We start from the raw sequence: 20,463 nt of genomic DNA, 5'->3' as shown, positions 1-20,463 counted from the left end.
CCATCTGTGTGTATATCAACGTGTGCTGTAGACAGACACTATGCCTCAAAGCATTTCATGACATAGAAACATAGAAGATTGACGGCAGAAAAAGACCTCCTGGTCCATCTAGTCTGCCCTTATACTATTTCCTGTATTTTATCTTAGGATGGATCGATGTTTATCCCAGACATGTTTCAATTCAGTGACTGTGGATTTACCAACCACGTCTGCTGGAAGTTTTGTTCCAAGCATCTACTACTCTTTCAGTAAAATAATATTTTCTCACGTTGCTTCTGATCTTTTCCCTAACTAACCTCAGATTGTGTCCCCTTGTCCTTGGGTTCACTTTCCTATTAAAAACACTTAGAAACATAAAATATTGAAGGCAGAAAAAGACATCATGGTCCATCTAGTCTGCCCTTATACTATTTCCTGCATTTTATCTTAGGATGGATCTATGTTTATCCCAGGCATGTTTAAATTCAGTTACTGTGGATTTACCAACCACATCTGCTGGAAGTTTTGTTCCAAGCATCTACTACTCTTTCAATAAAATAATATGTTCTGACGTTGCTTCTGTTCTTTCCCCCAACTAACCTCAGATTATGTCCCCTTGTTCTTGTGTTCACTTTCCTATTAAAAACACTTTCCACCTGAACTTTATTTAACCCTTTAATATATTTAAATGTTTTGATCATGTCTCCCCTTTCCCTTCTGTCATCCAGACTATACAAATTGAGTTCATTAAGTCTTTCCTGATACGTTTTATGCTTAAGACCTTCCACCATTCTTGTAGCCCGTCTTTGGACCCGTTCAATTTTATCAATATATTTTTGTAGGTGAGGTCTCCAGAACTGAACACAGTATTCCAAATGGGGTCTCACCAGCGCTCTATACAGCAGGATACATATTTTGTGTTGGTTCTGATGTTTACGTGAGTTCCTGAAGCAATACCTCCCCCCCCACCATTTTAAAGGAAATAATTTGATTCTTTAGTTCATGTACGTACTTGGAAGCGATATCCTTGTGTTTAGAAAACAAAATCAAAAGTCCTTTTTTGTCACAATTGTAAATCAAATCTGGGTGTGTTAGTCTCTCAAGCAACTAACAGCAGATCCCCCCACCCCTGTTTCTCTCTTTTGTCCCCAAAGCATTCAAAAGAAGTGGGAAGACCTCAGACCCCATTAAAAGAGACAAGTCTAGAGTCCTGGACTCAACCACCGGTAAGCAAGAACATTTAAATTTATGTTGGTTATGTAAGTTATGCTGGGAAAAAGGAGAGGATCTTCAGGTGGTTCCATTTGAAGAACTGCGTTAGTGGAATCAGTCAACAGCAAAAGTTCACAGACATCATGTTTTGAGATATTTGAATAACGCCAAGCTTTACCTTCTGAGCATTAGAAGATGTCATGATTTGTGATAAAAGCAATCTCTCTTGAGTGTTGTGCTCAAGAACACTTGATTGAGGACATTTCTCCCCATTCCCAAAATAAAGAATTAAGAAATCTATTTTAATAATCCCCCCAATATTTCTTTGAGAAAGCATTAAACAAACCGTCTTCCATAACATTTTTTCCTCAATTGCTTTGACCTACAGCATCCCCACTCACACTAAAGTTCCTCACAGGGACTGTCAGTTGAGTAGACAATCTGTTATTTGGGCTATCTTTCACCTACTACGTGTCAGCAGGAGACTATGCCATCAGAAATTATTCTACAGTTATGAGGATCATAGAAAATCTCATTGATGAAGGTTTCTTCAGAGCAAGCAGGCATTCATTACAAAGTTGTCTTCTTCACTATGGCCAGGAGAGATTTATTTTGGGGGGAGAGTTATAAAACATTTCTATATATCTATCTGGTATGGTAAAGGAAGGTCTTATTGACTAATGTTTCGCCACAGAGATAGTGGTGGTGGTGGTGGTGAGAATCAAATGCTTAATTTATTCTATAACTATGTCAGTTCTGGATAAGCAGCATTGATGCTTCCTCTTTAAATAGAGCTTGAGGATGAATGGTGATGTTGAAGATAGATGATAGATAAATTGATGATAGATAAATTGATGATAGATAGATAGATAGATAGATAGATAGATAGATAGATAGATAGATAGATAGATAGATAGATAGGTAATGATAAGTATCTTCGGAGAGGGGAGGCATACAAATCCAAATAATAAAATAAATACATAATAAATAAGTAGATCAAGGAGCTGATAATTAGATAGAAGATAGTTAGTTAGTTAGTTAGTTAGTTAGTTAGTTAGTTAGTTAGTTAGTTAGACAGACAGACAGACAGACAGACAGACAGACAGACAGACAGATGGTAGATGTATGGATGTATGGATAGATAGATGGATAAGTAGATCAAGGAGTTGATAATTAGATAGATGATATTTAGTTAGTTAGTTAGTTAGTTAGTTAGTTAGTTAGTTAGTTAGTTAGTTAGTTAGTTAGTTAGACAGACAGACAGACAGACAGACAGACAGGTGATAGATAGATAGATAGATAGATAAATAGATAGATAGATAGATAGGTAGGTAGGTAGGTAGGTAGGTAGGGAGGGAGGTAGGTAGGTAGGTAGATAGATAGATGATAGATAGATAGATAGATAGATAGATAGATAGATAGATAGAGGGATGATAGACAGAAAAACAGACAGACTACAGAGAAAGAAAGACAGACAGACAGATAATAACTAGCTAGATGACAAATGGATGACAAATAGATAATGATAAGTATATTGAGGGGATAGAGGGGATCATGCTAATTTGAAGATTTTTCCTAATGAAAACTATAAATGCTATAAGCCTGATGTAACATCCTGAAGTTAGAAAAGTGTAAAAGTAGGTTGAGAAGATGGACTTGGATGACTTACTAAGGAGGCAGACCTAAAGTTTCCTTACACAAAGAGAAAGGAAATGATGGGGCAAAGGAGTAAAGCAAGGTATCATTTTAGAAAGGCAGCAATTTTGATAAGAATTGTTAAAAATCTTTCCAGAGTATCCAATGGTAGCTCTGTGGCTGTAATGATGATTCATAGCAAATCTTCAGTGCCATCTATTTCACTTCACCCTCTGGTCATGTTAATGAAACTTTATTTTACATGGCTGTACAGCATCCAAAATGACTATTAGAACTGAGCTTTTCATTTCTCCAGCTCATTTCACATGTCAACTTTACTTGTAGCCACCAAGAGTTTGTTGCCCTCAATCGGAATAAATTACAAAGCTCACAGTTTGTGGATCGGTTCTCCAATTTGTGCCAAGGGTGTCTTTTCATGCCAAGATATATCTGTGTGGGGCCACAGTCAAACCACACAAGGATGGAGGTATGGCTATGGTCCACAGTCGGTGCAACGATATACAAATTACACTGGTGTAGGGCACTAGCTACCATGTGAGCAACAGAAATGTACAAATTAAGTTAATGTCTGCGGACAGTTATGAGCAGTTCATTAACTCTGAGGATGGGATTCTATTTAAGTCTGCCCAATGACAGTTAAAGGTGAAGGCTTTTCAAAGGAGTATTGGTCCATCAGTTTTGATGTACCAGAATAGAAATTACAGCTGCTCACTTCAAGGGATGAGGAAACTGATGAATGACAACATTTGATGCACAACATTTAACTTGAAACTTGTATAATGTATTATAAGTGGATATTTCAGGATTGGCTATGGGGCTTAAAATTGTTCTTTGCCTGGTAGAAAATGGCTCAATTTTTTAAAGTCATTGTTTATAAATGATCTTACCCAAAGAGGTGGAAAAATGAAACGAGAGTTGGATTTATTTATAATACCGTTCTTATTTATATGTACTTTGTAGGGTTGTCGTTTTTTATCTCCTCCTTTTAGATTTATGGAGGTGTAGTTTAACATATCTTAAGGGCCACTTTTGGAAAAGGTAGATCTAAACCGATCCTGGATAATTTGCTTTGCTGGTTTTCATCTTGCCTTCTTTTTTTTCCATGTCATTTTGAATTAGGTTTGGTTAAATTGTGTAGGTTAGAGTTAAAATCCTACTTAATGGCTTTAAAAACAGACAGCACATTGGTTCCAATAGACCAATGTGCTGGCTGCACATATCATATTAAGCCACCATGCATTGATTGCTTGTTTGTTACCATGTTGTTCATGAATCATGACTTATAACTCTTTTTAAAAAATATTTTCTTTATTAAGTTTTCACATATAATTCAAATCACACATTATTCTGTTTTACAGATTATAAACCATCTCTATTAACACTCTTATAGTAGATTTTTACATTATATTTCATATTTTTATATTCTAATATTTATTACGTTCACTAACTGGTAAATAAAACTTTTCACAAGGTAGCTGTAGATTGTTTCAATTGTACTGTTGCTTCATATTATATTGTTTCTATATTCTCTTTTGAACCCATTCATGCCATTTTTGCCATGTGCGTTTTGATTCCGTGATTTTGTTTCCCTTGATTGAGTTAGTGAGTTCGTCCATCTCCACGCATGTATATATCTTATCTATAATTAAGTCTTCCATTGGGGTCTGGTCATTTTTCCAGAGTTATGTTATCGCAATTCTTGTTGCGGTGTTTATATGTGTTGTAAGAAGCATTGTTTGTTTTGAGTAGTGTTTTCTCCAAATTCCTAATAGCATAGCTTCCGGGGTGAATTCTATTTCCTCTTTTGTAATCTCTGAAAGCCAAGTATGAGTTGTTTTCCAGATTTTTTGTATCTTATAACTCTTATGTGCAAGATTTAGTCATGGCAGCTTCTACGGGAAACCATGGCTAAAGTGAATGAAGCTGGTATATTGTCCCAAAGATAAGGAAAAAGATGATTGAAGATCATTTAAAACAGTGTTGTAAAGGTTCTCCTTTATTTATTTTTTCTTAAAAGAATGTAATTCAGAACAAGTGGGATTGAAATTAAGACATGCCGTTAAAATAGAGAGGTTCCTTTAATGCCAGTCAAATTTATCCATTCTCTCTGCCTGTAATCAGATGAAATGCCATCTTTGGTGCCTTTGATGTGCGTTTCAGGTTAGTTGTAAAGGAATTTTAGTATAATACACAAAGGCGGTATTGTTTGAAACTGAGCAGGTGGGGGGAGAAGGCTGTGTTATGATCTTCCTTTTCTTTTGTTATGACCCATCAAAATGACAAAGTGTTCACAAATTGAATCTTTTTCTTTGCTCAAGAGCCCAGTCTCTCTCCCTATCACCATTTCCTGTGTTTATGCTATCTTTCGAGAAAGCGTGTCTTAGCTTTCTCTTAGTGAACAGTACTGTGATAAACATTTTGCAAAATGAAGGGATTCCCTGTACTTATGGCCAAACACACATCTTTTGCGCTCATTCAAAATGTAGAATCAGGCCAAAATAGACCCGCTTAATCTGTTCAAGCCATAGCTAATGATTCCAAACCAGGGGTGTCAAACTCGAGGCCTGCAAACAGTGAGAGACAGCAGTGAAGGGCTACAAAAAGTTTACTACCAGACTGTTGCCGTGGCTTATTTTGTGGGTATGGTGTGCTCTGAGCTTGCTTAGTTTCTTGCAGATGTCACCCTAAGTTCTTCCTTCCCATCTTCCTTCCTTCCCCCTTCCTTCCTTCCTTCCTTCCTTCCTTCCTCCATCCCTTCTTCCTTCCTTCCTTCCTTCCTTCCAATATGTGGTGTTAAGATCCCCCCAAAGTATAGCACCTATAAAATACCTTAAATAATACAATAGTTAAGAACTGAAATACTGTTTTAATATGCCATTATTTTAATACCCTACTAAAATTTTAAAATGTGATATAGTAAAATATTGAAGGTGAAAACTGATTGACTATCAAGGCACTTTATTGAAATATTTATTAAGATTTCAAGTCAGTGCCACTAATTGACTTCCATGAGTTCAGGAATTTAAACCAGCAAAAATGTTAGGCTTCTTTATTTAACTAAATCTGATACTTGTTAAGGGATTGCTAGCATACTGTTACAAATATTTTTTGCTGTTTGTAAGATAAGAGTGAGAACAACATGATACTTTGGGGGGGGAAATAGTTATTTGTATTGGTTGTTTCCAGTATGGGGCATACTGTATATGACATGACGAGCTATCATACCTGAAAACTGTGGGTCTTCCAGGGTCGACGTATCAATTAACTTCCTTTTCAGGGTATTGTGCACCTGATCATATGTCTTTTCACAATAGAATAGAATAGAATAGAATAGAATAGAATAGAATAGAATAGAATAGAATAGAATTCTTTATTGGCCGATTGGACACACAAAGAATTTGTCTTGGTGCATATGCTCTCAGTATACATAAACAAAAATATAGATTTGTCAAGAATCATGTGATACAACACTTAAGGATTGTCATAGGGGTCAAATAAGCAATAAAGAAACAATCAATATTAATAAAAATCTTAGGATGCAAGCAACAAGTTACAAACTGTATATGTGCCATTTTGGCCTGTTCCACAATTTTCTAAGATAATGTTAAGATTATTGATTGATTGATTGATTGATTGATTGATTGATTGATTGGATTTGTATGCCATCCCTCTCCGAGGACTTTAAAGATTACTTTAGAAAGTTGTACAGTTCTGGAGATATTGAACTCTTTCAATCTCAACGTAGCTAAGTCTTGTGTTTGGAAATTCAACTTTATTTAGACATTATACGGTATATAGATTTCACCGAAGCCCTGCTGTTAGATTTGGGCAAACCTCTCTCTAGGTGGTGTGCTGCTTTGATTATATAGCATGTCACTTGGCCTGGCAGAGAATCGGCTGATCTTTGTCAGTTTGTCAGCTTTGCAAGGTGGTCCAAATAAGAGGCATGCCCAGATGAATCTTATTTCAGTCTTGCAAGACTGAACATATTTCTTCCCTCCTGTCTTTCTGGTCTTTGGAGATAAATCTAGGGAAGGTTATTTCTGAAATCATGTCATCTGTCTATTTGTCTGTCTGTCTGTGTATCCATCTATCCATTTTTCCATCTACCCATCTCTCATCTATCATCCCTATCTATCTATCTATCTATCTATCTATCTATCTATCTATCTATCTATCTATCTATCTATCTATCTATCTATCTATGTCATCTATCATTCATTCATTTGTCTGTCTGTCTATACTGTACATCTATCTGTCTATCCATCTATCTATCTTTCCATCTACCGTTCACCTATCACCTATCATCTATCACATTTCTATGGACTAAGTTTGCTCTTATCAGACCTTTCTCTAGGCTGCAGATTTCCCTCCTGTCTCTCAAGGTCATTTACACATATTGTACAGAGTCTTGTTCCTTTCTTAACAAAACTGAAACGGATATTATTTGAATGAGTGCTGTTTTGCTTGCATACTCGCCACATGTGCCATTGATAGCTAATCTGGAACAATTTCTGCTATTGCCGTTCATTGTGTGCAGTAACAATGCACATGTTTATATTAGTTGTCAGATTGTCTTGGGTATTTTGAATCCCTACATTGAGATGACAAAACATCAAAACTCCGTCTGTTGGTGGGAATTTCAACATCCCCCCTCCCCACTTCCTGCATCTATCTTTATTACTGACAACGTGGTCAATCTTCTCCATATTTTTGTTAATGGGTATGGCTTAAAAACAGGTAGTCCTCAAATGATGGACCACAACTGAGCTCAAAATTTATTCAGTGAATTTTCCCCATTTTCCTGCCAGAGTAAATCACTTCAGTTGTTATACTAGTAACACAGTTTGTTAAATGAATTTGGCTTCCCCATTGGAAACATAGAAACATAGAAGATTGACAGCAGAAAAAGACCTCCTGGTTCATCTAGTCTGCCCTTATACTATTTCTTGTATTTTATCTTAGGATGGATCTATCTTTATCCCAGGCATGTTTAAATTCAGTTCCTGTGCATTTACCAACCACGTCTGCTGGAAATTTGTTCCAAGCATCTATGACTCTTTCAGTAAAATAGTATTTTCTCACGTTGCTTCCGATCTTTCCCCAACAACCATTAATAATAATAATAATAATAATAATAATAATAATAATAATAATTTATTAGATTAGTATGCCGCCCCTCTCCGAAGACTCTGGGTGGCTCACAACAATAATAAAAACAATGTTACAATGGAACAAATCTAATCTAATATTAAAAAAGAAAAAACATATAAAAAAACCCCAGCCTAGAGAAAGGTCTGGTAAGAGCAAACTTAGTCCATAGAAATGTGATAGATGATAGATCATTTAAAACCAAACAACACATACATACCAAACATAAAATATAAAAGCCTGGGGGAGGTGTCTCAGTTCCCCCATGCCTGGCGATATAGGTGGGTCTTGAATAATTTACGAAAGACAAGGAGGGTGGGGCAGTTCTAATCTTTGGGGGGGAGTTGATTCCAGAGGGCTGGGGCCGCCACAGAGAAGGCTCTTCCCCTGGGGCCCGCCAAACCACATTGTTTAGTTGACGGGACCCGGAGAAGGCCAACTCTGTGGGATCTTATCGGTCGCTGGGATTCGTGCCAGAAAATCACAAAAGGTGATCACATGACCCTAGGACTTTCATAAATATGAGTCAGTTGCCAAGCATTTGAATTTTGACCATGGAATCTCAGGGATGCAGCCTCAGATGTAAGAATGAAAAACAGAAATAAGATTTATTGTAGCTTTGAATGGCCATTAAATGAGCTGTTGTAAGTCCACGGTTACCTGTTGCATTCTGCAAGTGATTAGAAGTTGGCCGATTGAGCGCCAGGAATCAATGTTGACAGCTCTGTTGAAATTAACTATAATTGATTTTTGCAAATGACTGTGGGTACATTGGATTGATTATTTCAAATAGTTACGTCTCTGTCCTGTGATTGTCCTCATACCATTGCTGAATTTTCAGAACATGATGCCGGGGACTACAACCAAAATAAATACACTTTTGGGGGGTTTTGTTTTAGTGGATCAGGCTATATTGAATAAGTATGCACTGTAGAATGGGTCAAGTTAATTTCCCTGTCTGGGCATATTTGAAATGAGTCACATAATCCTGTGTGTTATCCGTGCTTAAATGTGGGGAAATGTAACAGTTGTATTGAACGTTTGAGAAAACAGAGACACTTACTGGCAACCTGGAGCATCAGGTATAGTTTTACCAAGAATGATTACTCCCTTTGGTCGTTTTAGTTTTTTCTGTCTCGGTCATAATTTGTGTATTTCCCCTGGTCCCTGGTTGTTGTTTTTTTTGGGTTTTTTTTTTTACAAATGTCTGTGTTATAAGGCAGCCAATGAGCCGGTAAGTTGGAAATTGAATCCCCTTTCAGAAAAGCTATAGTACAACATGTTTACCCTTTTTATTATTATTAGTTTCCTCTGTAGCTTTCTACTATAATGATGCCATATTGCTACAGTGGCCCGAAGATTATTTTGCATGGAAATCTACCGTGGCTGGGGATATTTCAAGTGCCTTGTCAAAACCAATGTATTATAAATGAAAACGTATGGAGAACTAACACCCCCACCCCCCCGTTGCAATCCAGTCCAGAAACTAGTGAAATTCTTCTTTTCTTGAGATTATTGTAGTAGGATCAGAGGTGGGATTCAGCATGTTCTGATCAGTTCTGGAGAACTGGTAGCGGTAAATACTACCTCTGATTGTCCCTGCCCCCTTCTATTCTCTCCCCCCCCCCAAATTGATTGGGAGGAAATAGATTCCCAGTTGACTGGGAGGTGTTCTGTCTGGGTCACTCCGGAAGCTATAACCAACCCAAAAAGATAAGCCAGACACACCGTAAAATTCAAATACAGTTTTATAATTTTCAAGGAAAACGAAGCTAACAGAAAATGTCCTTACAAAGCAGGAAAACACTGGAACTCCAAATATATACACAAAGGCAATTGTCCATGTATCAATATAGGATTCTTGCTGCCAAGACGAGGCTGTAGATAACAGTCATACACCTCCCACGGTTCTTCAAGACTGCTGGGCCACAAGCCAGGAACAGAGACGCCGAGAAAAAATGCAGGTTTTTTATATATATTGGGACTGTTTTATGAATTTCCTAACTTAAATTGTAATTAGATTGGTGGGTTTGGATTTGTTACTATGTACTGTTTTTACTATTGTTGTGAGCCGCCCCGAGTTTGCGGAGAGGGGCGGCATATAAATCCAATAAATCTAATCTAATCTAATCATGACACAAAACCCACTCATTCCCACAAATATTTATATTATGATAAAAAGGAAGTTCTCATTTGGAGCATTTTTCCTCTCATTCCTATCATTCAGTTCATCTCCCCTTCCATCAATGTGTTCATACGGACAATGACCCACAAAATCTGTATTTTCATTCCCGTGGGCATGACATATAAAAAAATTAAACAATATGGCATTACTTCCCATATTTTTCCCATATCCACTATTAAATATGTAGCTGGCTAGACAGCTCTTGGCAAAGTTGTTTGTGCTTTCCTGTTAAAGGAGTCCAATAAACCATTTCTCTTTTACAGAGGTCAGTTAGCACGACATATCCCGAGTTTCTCTATAGTTATATCAGCTTAGGGAGCAATCTCTTTTAAATTCAATTTTCTACAATTGTGTCCTAGACGCCGAGATCAACAAATGCCCATTCAGAGACAGAACGCACCAATTTTAGCACTGGACACTACATTCCATAATGGGTCACACTGGCAGGACATTCTTTGAAGTCTAAAATAGTGGTCATAATGAAAGACTGTAATAAATTGATAAATAATGTCTGTGGGAGAACTTTGGGGTTTTGTTTTTTGTTTTTGTTTCATTTTGAATTGATAACCCAGCCAAATCTTCTTACCATTGCTCCTGCTACCATATGTGGTTACTGGATAATTTGTAGTGATAATAATACTGATAACAATAATAATAGTAGGTGCCTTTGTTGCAATCCCAATTTCATTCTCACCAAAATTTATTCTCCAATCCTCTCTTTATTGAAATATCTATCTATTTATCTATCTATCTATCTATCTATCTATCTATCTATCTATCTATCTATCTATCTATCTATCTATCTATCTATCTATCTATCACTTTTTAACAGAGCAAGCATATTGCCCCCACAATCCAGGTCCCCATTTTACCCACCTCGTAAGGATGGAAGGGTAGGTCAACCTTGAGCCGGTGATGAGATTTGAACCGCTGACCTACAGATCTACAGTCAGCTTTAGTGGCCTGCAGTACTTCACTCTATCTGCTGCGTCACCTCGGCTATTTATTATATAGGCGGCATATAAATATGATAAAATATATATACAGTGTTCCCTCACTTTTAGCGGGGGATGCGTTCCGAGACCGCCCGCGAAAGTCGAATTTCCGCGAAGTAGAGATGCGGAAGTAAATACACTATTTTTGGCTATGAACAGTATCACAAGCCTTCCCTTAACACCTTAAACCCCTAAATTGCAATTTCCCATTCCCTTAGCAACCATTCAGATTATTATTCACCATGTTTATTTATTAAAGTTTATTAAAAAAAATATTTATTAAAGGCAGACGAAAGTTTGGCGATGATATATGACGTCATCGGGTGGGAAAAAGCGTGGTATAGGGAAAAAACCCACAAAGTATTTTTTAATTAATATTTTTGAAAAACCATGGTATAGACTTTCCACGAAGTTCGAACCCGTGAAAATCGAGGGAACACTGTACAGTATAAATATAGGTGACTTGACGTCACTCACGTCAAAGATTTGGGTTAGGGTTAGGGTGCCTGGTCTCTCGTTGGCTCAAAGAGATACAATTTCCCTATCTATTTACTATTACTGAACACCCAAAATATACTCTTTAATTCTATGTATATATGACATAAGTGTACATACATATTACACACAGGCACAAAAAAATATACATTCTCTACAGTATAAACTGTATGTGTATGTACACACATACATACAACTCTTCTAAAATTATACACATTCAACATCCTTTACTGCAGTAGGAAAAACACACCCAGAGCCCAGAAGGGAAAAAAAGAAAAAAAAATCAAAAATTTTCTACCGGTTCTGCGTACTTGACCAAACTTTTTCTACCGAATCTGCATACCTGACTTTCTTTCTTTCTTTCTTTCTTTCTTTCTTTCTTTCTTTCTTTCTCTCTTTCTTACTTTCTTTCTTTCTTTCTTTCTTTCTTTCTTTCTTTCTTTCTTTCTTACTTTCTTTCTTTCTTTAACAGCAATAAAACAGCATATAATAATAATCCAATACTAAAACAGTTAAAAACCCTTATTATAAAACCAAACATACGTACAGACATACCATGCATAAAATTGTAAAGGCCTAGGGGGAAAGAGTATCTCAATTCCCCCATGCCTGGTGGCAGAGGTGGGTTTTAAGCAGCTTACGAAAGGCAAGGAGGGTGGGGGCAATTCTAATCTCTGGGGGGGAGTTGGTTCCAGAGAGCCGGGGCCGCCACAGAGAAGGCTCTTCCCCTGGGTCCCAACTTTACCTGTAGGAACCCATCACTGAATATACCTCATCCTAACTTACTAACATTTCAGTGAGAAAGAAGATTCCCAAGGATCCGAAAGCTCAGAAGACTAAATCTCTGGTCCCAGTGACCGACTGGATCCTGCAAGATTACATTTGCTCCTCTATTATATATATTTGGAATATTGGCACGATCCTCAAATTCGTATTGTAATTAATTTCACATCCACGTTTGCCAATTTCCAATCGAGGCAGCAAAGTTGTTGGCTAATCGCTAGCTGATCTGAATGGCCCTCCCAATACAGCTGAATCTATGACAAACAGCTGCCCAGCCTGGTGATGTTCATATAGTGAAAAACATGGAGCAAAAAGAAAGAACCACTTTACTAATAGGAGGTAGGGCACCGCTTGGCTCGTTGCTAAGACAGGACTTGGCCCAGGCACACAAATGTGGAGCTTAATTTTACTACATTATGGCAGAACTAATTGAGTGGAATGGCTGGTAATGGTGATAGGCATGTTGGATTTGCCCCAAACGCCATCTGCCAAAATTTCCACTGTGGTTACCAGAGACGGGATTTCAAGGCATTTGTCGCAGAACAGCCTCTCCTCCTCAACATTTGCAATACCTTTTGATCTAGGGGATTAGTTTCATTTGCAAGAAAATTTAATGTGTGCCGAAAGTGCACAGACCAAAGTAGGGAACATTGGTATCCGCGATGCTAATTTATGGTGCCGTCATCCTTTCCTTTACAGCCAGTTGAGAGTATTTTTAAATATTTTAAACTATAATTTAGATTTGTCATGAATTGTTTTGTTCTGTTGTGAGCCACCCCGAGTCTGCGGAGAGGGGCAGCATACAAATCTAAATAATAAATAAATAAAAATAAATGCTAGTAGACGGAGCCTAGGAGTAAATATACATCGGACAGAATTGGTTGCTCCATTTGGAAACCAGGTTTAATAGATGCAATAATATACGAGCACTCCTGTCAACCACTGCATCTCTACCTATCATCCCTTTGAGCTAAAGCCAATTTGCAGGTGACACCGAAGGTCAAAACACTCATTCATAAATATATTTACTAGAAAGCCTTTCTTAGTATTTCCTCCACCCACACACACACACCATGCACTCTGATTAAACTTTCATTTGTGATTGTTTCCAGCTGGTCTACATCTCGGAATGTTTTATAGATTAGATTTGAATGCTAAATTCAGAACACTGGGGTTTTTATTACCAGTTGCCCTTACTTAAGTGATTGATTGGCCATGTAATAAGATGCAGGAGAAAACACTTAACAAGGGAGATTTTGAAAAGTTTGTTTGGGAAAGGGTCTCACCTACAAAAATATATGGATAAAACTGAAGGGGTCCAAAGACGGGCTATAAAAATGGTGGAAGGTCTTAAGCATAAAACGTATCAGGAAAGACTTCATGAACTCAATCTGTAGAGTCTGGAGGACAGAAGAGAAAGAGGGGACATGATCAAAACATTGAAATTATTAAAGGGTTCAATAAGGTTCAAGAGGAAAGTGTTTTTAATAGGAAAGTGGACACAAGAACAAGGGGGCACAATCTGAGGTTAGTTGGGGAAAAGATCAAAAGCAACGTGAGAAAATATTATTTGACTGAAAGAGTAGTAGATGCTTGGAACCAACTTCTAGCAGACGTGGTTGGTAAATCTACAGTAACTGAATTTAAACATGCCTGGGATAAACATAGATCCATCCTAAGATAAAATACAGGAAATAGTATAAGGGCAGACTAGATGGACCAGGAGGTCTGTTTTTACCATCAATCTTCTATGTTTCCATCTTAGGAACCTTGGTTGTAATCAGTTTAACATTCTATATGACAAGCTATTTTTTAATGCACTTACTCTAGTGGTGTATTCACTATTAAAACTGTGCAAAAACGGTGTATGATTAGCCAGTAACATCATTGTTGCTATTGGGGCAGTGAAGGGCTGCAAAAAAAAATTATAACAACGCCGTGGGCGTGGTTTATTTTGTGGGTGTGGCTTGCAGGCCATGTGACCAGATGGGAGTGGCTTGATGATCATGTGACCAGGGGGTGGCTTAAAGGTCATGTGAATGGCTTAAAGGTGGCCAACATGACGTCACTCACGTCAAGGGTTAAGGGTAGGGTGCCTGGCCTCTTCTCGCCTCAAAGAGATACAATTTCTCTATCTATTTACTATTACTGAATATCCAAAATATATTATTTAATTCTATGTATATATTGTATGCCAAATGTATACATACATATTACACAAAAATAGACATTATCTACTACTGATATAAACTATATGTGTATGTACACAAACACACGCATGCACAGCTCTTCTGAAATTATACACACTCAACCTCATTTACTGCAATAGGAAAAACATACCCAGAGCCCAGAAGGGGGGGGGGGAGAAAAAAACACATTTTTTTAATTTGTATGCTTTTTATATCCCTCATGCTCACATTTCTCTTTTGTGATTTGTACATGTAAACACATATATATTATGGTGTTGTTCTTCAATAAAGATTTTTTTTTAAAAAAAGAGAAGATGTTGGATAACCATCTGTCTGAAGTAGTGTAAGGTTTCCTGCCTAAGCAATGGGTTGGACTAGAAGACCTCCAAGGTCCCTTCCGACTCTGTTGTTATGATTATTATTAATTCTCTTTTGCTTCCATCCACTTGTTTAGGTAGACATATCAAGGAGAATCATATAGCCCTGTTCAAGAACTCTTCCCTTCTGCAGTATATTTAAACAGCTCTTTATGGATTTACAGCACAGAAATTAATTAGAATCTGTTGTTCTGGCATCACACTTCTTTTCTAAGGCAGGGACAGCGAACTACCTTTATACAAATTTGTCAAACAGGGTATGACTAATAGAGTTCTATGTATATAAAGTTATATATATGGAGAGAGCTTTATATATATATGTATGTATGTATGTATGTATGTATGTATGTATGTATGTATATATATATATTAAAGTTATATGTTTAAGACAAAAAATAATCTCAGAATTTCCTGCTGTAGAATCTTGTGTCAGGGTCCTGATGGATGCCCTAATTAAATCATGAGCCTCAAGCCAAGCTTCAAAAGGAATCCAGTTATTTATTAGGAGCTTCATGTCAGCACATTCCAGGTGAAGCCAACTCTGACCCCATGTAATTTATGCTCCGATCATGACCGTGTTTTCCTCCTTCCCCCAATGTATCATCAATCACTTTCACAATTTCACTTGGATGGCCAAGTCCTTTAGAAACGGTAGACAAATTCCTGAATGAGAGAGAATATGACCTTTATTGACAAAATAGATCTCTATTCAGCAAAAGTTCTTTAGCATTTTCAAAGGCTGTTATTAGGATTACTGGCTGATTGTGGGGATCGGTTAGAAGCAATTGGTTTCTTTGTCCCAAATGATAAGTGGTTTTTGAGTGAAATTTAGCTTGTGGTGACTAAATGAGCATAAAACGTATCAGGAAAGACTTAATGAACTCAATCTGTATAGTCTGGAGGACTGAAGGAAAAGGGGGGACATGATCGAAACATTTAAATATGTTAAAGGGTTAAATAAGGTTCAGGAGGGAAGTGTTTTTAATAGGAAAGTGAACATAAGAACAAGGTGACACAATCTGAAGTTAGTTGGGGGAAAGATCAAAAGCAACATGAGAAAATATTATTTTACTGAAAGAGTAGTAGATCCTTGGAACAAACTTCCATCAGACGTGGTTGGTAAATCCACAGTAACTGAATTTAAACATGCCTGGGATAAACATATATCCATCCTAAGATAAAATACAAAAAATAGTATAAGGGCAGACTAGATGGACCATGAGATCTTTTTCTGCTGTCAATCTTCTATGTTTCTAAATGGACATCAGTGTTGTCCACAAGAAAGCCTGGGTCAAAATTAGCAAGAAGTAGAGAAAATAATAATAATAATAATAATAATAATAATAATAATAATAATAATAATAATAATTTATTAGCTTTGTATGCCACCCCTCTCCGAAGACTCGGGGCGGCTCATAACAAACGATAAAACAATATATATAGGCACAAATCTAATATTAAGAAAAAAAACTAAAAACCCTATCATAATTAAAAACCAAACAGCACATACATACCAGACATAAATTATAATAAGCCTGGGGGAAAGGTGTCTCAAATCCTACATGCCTGGCGGTATAAGTGGGTCTTAAGTAGTTTACGGAAGACAAGGAGGGTGGGAGCAATTCTAATCTCCGGGGGGAGTTGATTCCAGAGGGCCGGGGCCGCCACAGAGAAGGTTCTTCCCCTGGGGCCCGCCAGATGACATTGTTTAGTCGACGGGACCCGGAGAAGGCCAACTATGTGGGACCTTATCGGCCGCTGGGATTCGTGCGGTAGCAGGCGGTTCCGGAGGTATTCTGGTCCAATGCCATGTAGGGCTTTAAAGGTCATGACCAACACTTTGAATTGTGACCGGAAACTGATCGGCAGGCAATGCAGGCCACGGAGTGTTGTAGATACGTGGGCGAATCTGGGAAGCCCCACGATGGCTCTCGCGGCTGCGTTCTGCACGATCTGAAGTTTCCGAACACTTTTCAAAGGTAGCCCCATGTAGAGAGCGTTGCAGTAATCAAACCTCGAGGTGATAAGGGCATGAGTGACTGTGAGCAATGACTCCCTGAATATGTGATGTAAGCTTTACTGCCATCTGAGCATGTGTGCAACATTGATGTACAAGGGATCGAGCATGCAATTTGACATTATGTCATTTTGACACACACATGCAAAACCTCCTTGGATGCTGATTGTGGGCACATCCACTCACGACATTTTCTTGGCAGTGAGACAGAGGTAGACTGCCACTATTGTCTTTTCGGATGGATGTTTCATAGCTTCCTGGTTTACAACGTGGAAATTTCCTACAGGAATCCTATTCAAATACTAATCAGGCCCAATTTTGTTTAGCTTCCAAACTCAAACAAGAAAAGGATTTGCTGCCATCTGCTGAAATAGAAAGCTTGCTTGAAATATTCTAACCCAGTCCAAAATTTGAAAAAAAAACATTAAATTTGATTACTTAAAAAAAAAAAAGAGGGAGTGAAGCAATGAGATTTTCCTCCTTCATCTTGTTGAGTTTGAATCTTTAATACAATTTCAATTACTGGAAAAGAATGGCTAAATAAAATTTCTATCAGGATATATCTTGCTTCATTATTCATGCAACATTTCATATAAGTCATTTTAGAAAGGGGTTTTTTTTTCCAAAGCTGAGTTATACATGATTTAAAAGAAGATGTGAGGAAAAAGCAAAAAAACCCAAAAGTTACAAGCACAAGGGGGAAATGATCAGGCCCAGCCCAAACATAAATTACATGGGGTCAGAGTTGGCTTCACCTGGAATGCGCTGACATGAAGCTCCTAATAAATAACTGGATTCCTTTTGAAACTTGGCTCGACGCTCATGATTTAATTAGGGCATCCATCAGGACCCTGACACAAGATTCTACAGCAGCAAAGTTTAAAACTATGTCGCCTAAAACACGATCTAAGTATTGCCCACAAATCATATGCTGCAACGTTCTACCTGTCAATGACTATTTCAGCTTCAATCGCAACAACACAAGAGCACGCAACAGATTCAAACTTAATATTAACCGCTCCAAACTTGACTGTAAAAAATATGACTTCAGCAACCGAGTTGTCGAGGCGTGGAGCTCATTACCTGACTCAGTAGTGTCAACCCCTAACCCCAAACATTTTTCCCTTAGACTATCCACGATTGACCTCTCCAGGTTCCTTAGAGGTCAGTAAGGGGCATGCATAAGTGCACCAGTGTGCCTTCCATCCCTTGTCCAATTGTCTCTTCTTATCTCATTTATCTTTTCTTCCTTTCAAATATGTTCACCTATACTGTTATATCTTTTCTTCTATTCTTTTCTTTACTTGTATTATTACATATCTTTCTCTTCAATGTGTATTATGTATTGGACAAAATAAATAAATAAAAATAAGAATGACATCGATCAAGCTGATCGGAGTTCAATTTTTATATTTGCTTACAGCAGATGGATAGAATCTTGCCAAACTAAACTCTTACTAGCTTCACTCTAATAAACTTACTTTCTCTTTCTCTGATCCAGAGAAAGAAGTTGTTCTGCTTTCTACTTCTTGCCTCCATGCAGGTCCCTCCTTTCTGGGAAACATCCAATTCAATATAGTTCATCAAGAGATCTCCGTTTTTTTCTCAGCAGCATCCTTCACAGAAATTAATTGTCTTCGCCTCTAACAAATACATGTAGCAATAATGATAGCAACAGCACTTAGGTCCACAGTGCTTTACAGCCCTTTCTAAGCAGTTTATAGAGTCCTCCTATTGCCCCCAACGATCTGGGTCCTCATTTTACCCACTTCAGAAGGATGGAAGGCTTAGTCAACCTTGAACCTGGTGAGATTTGAACTCCCAAATTGCAGTCAGCTGGCAGTCAGCAGTATTCTAAATACTGTGCCATTGTGGCTCATATGTAGTGATGGGCGAACCGAACCCACACAATTCAGGTCCGTACCGAATTTTGTGGTGTTCGGTATGCTGAACATGAACCCAATTTTTTTTCAAAGTTTGGGCAAAGTTTGGGGTCATGTTCGGTGTTTGGAGCTTTGACATCACAGGCAGGTTGCTAAGGACGCCAAGGTGACCACTTCCTGGATTCCATGGAATCCAGGAAGTGATCACCTTGGCGTCCTTAGCAACCTGCCGGTGACGTCAAAGCTCTGCCCCCAGAATCTCTTCGTGGGAGGGATTCCCTGTTCAGGTTCGAGTTCGGGTTCGGTTCAGGTTCATCCAAATTTTGCGTAAAGTTCGTCCAAACTTGCCGAACCCAAACACCGTTGGGTTCGCCCATCACTACTCATATGTACATGTGGCTCATATGTATATATACATATGAGCCATTGTGGCTCATATGTATATTCATATTTGATACATAATCTAGGTGTTTTGGACATCATATTCTTATCCATCCCAATCCATAAGGTTAATGGTTAGATATTGTGAGTGCAATATTCACAGATCACCCAAAAAACCCACTAGGTTCCTTTTCTTCTTTGTCAACCACTCAGCAAATCTTCCCATTGTCAGGCAGAAGTTGGTCATTTATCATCCAGCTTGACTTAAAAATAGAGTACCTCTAGAAGCTGATTTTTGTTAGTTTCCTATGGAAACAGAAACAGCAAAATCTGACTCCAAGAATCTATTTTTCACTGTTTGCCTATTTTATACTGAAATGGAATGCCAAAGCTTTGAAAATTCCTTCTTTCCTTTCCGTAACAAATTGTCAATTAATATTTAAGATGCATTGCATTAGTGACTGTGGCAACAGATTTTCATCGCTACTTAAATTTTGATAGCGACTACCAGAAATACTGAAGTCACTTCTGGTACCTTCCATATCTGAATGGTCATTTGGATATAAGGTGAAAAAAAATAAGGTAACATAATCCATGTTGCCCTTTAAAATAATTAAACAGAGCCTTTTTTAAATGGGATTTATTACATTGTTACTTGAGCACGTTGGACTTCTAATCTGTCATCAGACTGGATTTATTTCAGAAAAGTTCCTCTTAGCCTCGGTGGCACAGTGGTTAGAGTGCAGTACTGCAGGGTACTTCTGCTGGCTATCTGCAATTTGGCAGTTCGAATCCCACCAGGCTCAAGGTTGACTCAGCTTTCCATCCTTCTGAGGTGCGTAAAATGAGGAGCCAAACTTGTTGGGGGTGATATAAGTTGACTCTGTAAATACTATAGTGTGGCGTATAAATCCAAGTGCTATTGCTGTTGCTAATTCTTTGAGCAGCTTCAGCAGATTTTAACAGTTGGCTTTCTCTTCTCTCTTTTTCACGTCTCCTTTCTCCATTGGAAGAAACCAATGTTATTTATTTTTATTTATTTTTTGTATTGCTGTATTTAAATCAGATGCATGTGAAAATATTCTGCATTTCCCTCGGAAAGGGTTTGGAAATTGCCAAGTCGGAACACAACACACAGGTGTCTTTGGATGATTTACGCA

General features: G+C 37.8%; 1 protein-coding gene across 1 annotated transcript in view; it reads left to right on the top strand.

Annotated features, from left to right (window-relative positions):
- PCDH11X (protocadherin 11 X-linked) overlaps positions 1 to 20,463 on the top strand; it is a 631,477-nt gene that overhangs the window by 458,895 nt on the left and 152,119 nt on the right. The window contains exon 5 of the mRNA XM_070760147.1: positions 1,134 to 1,205. Within this exon, the coding sequence (XP_070616248.1) occupies positions 1,134 to 1,205 (72 nt within the window). The remainder of the gene's footprint in view (positions 1 to 1,133; positions 1,206 to 20,463) is intronic.

This window comes from Erythrolamprus reginae, chromosome 8, assembly GCF_031021105.1.
Source record: "Erythrolamprus reginae isolate rEryReg1 chromosome 8, rEryReg1.hap1, whole genome shotgun sequence".
Classification (NCBI taxonomy): Eukaryota; Metazoa; Chordata; class Lepidosauria; order Squamata; family Dipsadidae; genus Erythrolamprus; species Erythrolamprus reginae.
Note: the sequence above shows the minus strand (reverse complement) of the source record. Positions and strands in the feature narration are given on the sequence as shown.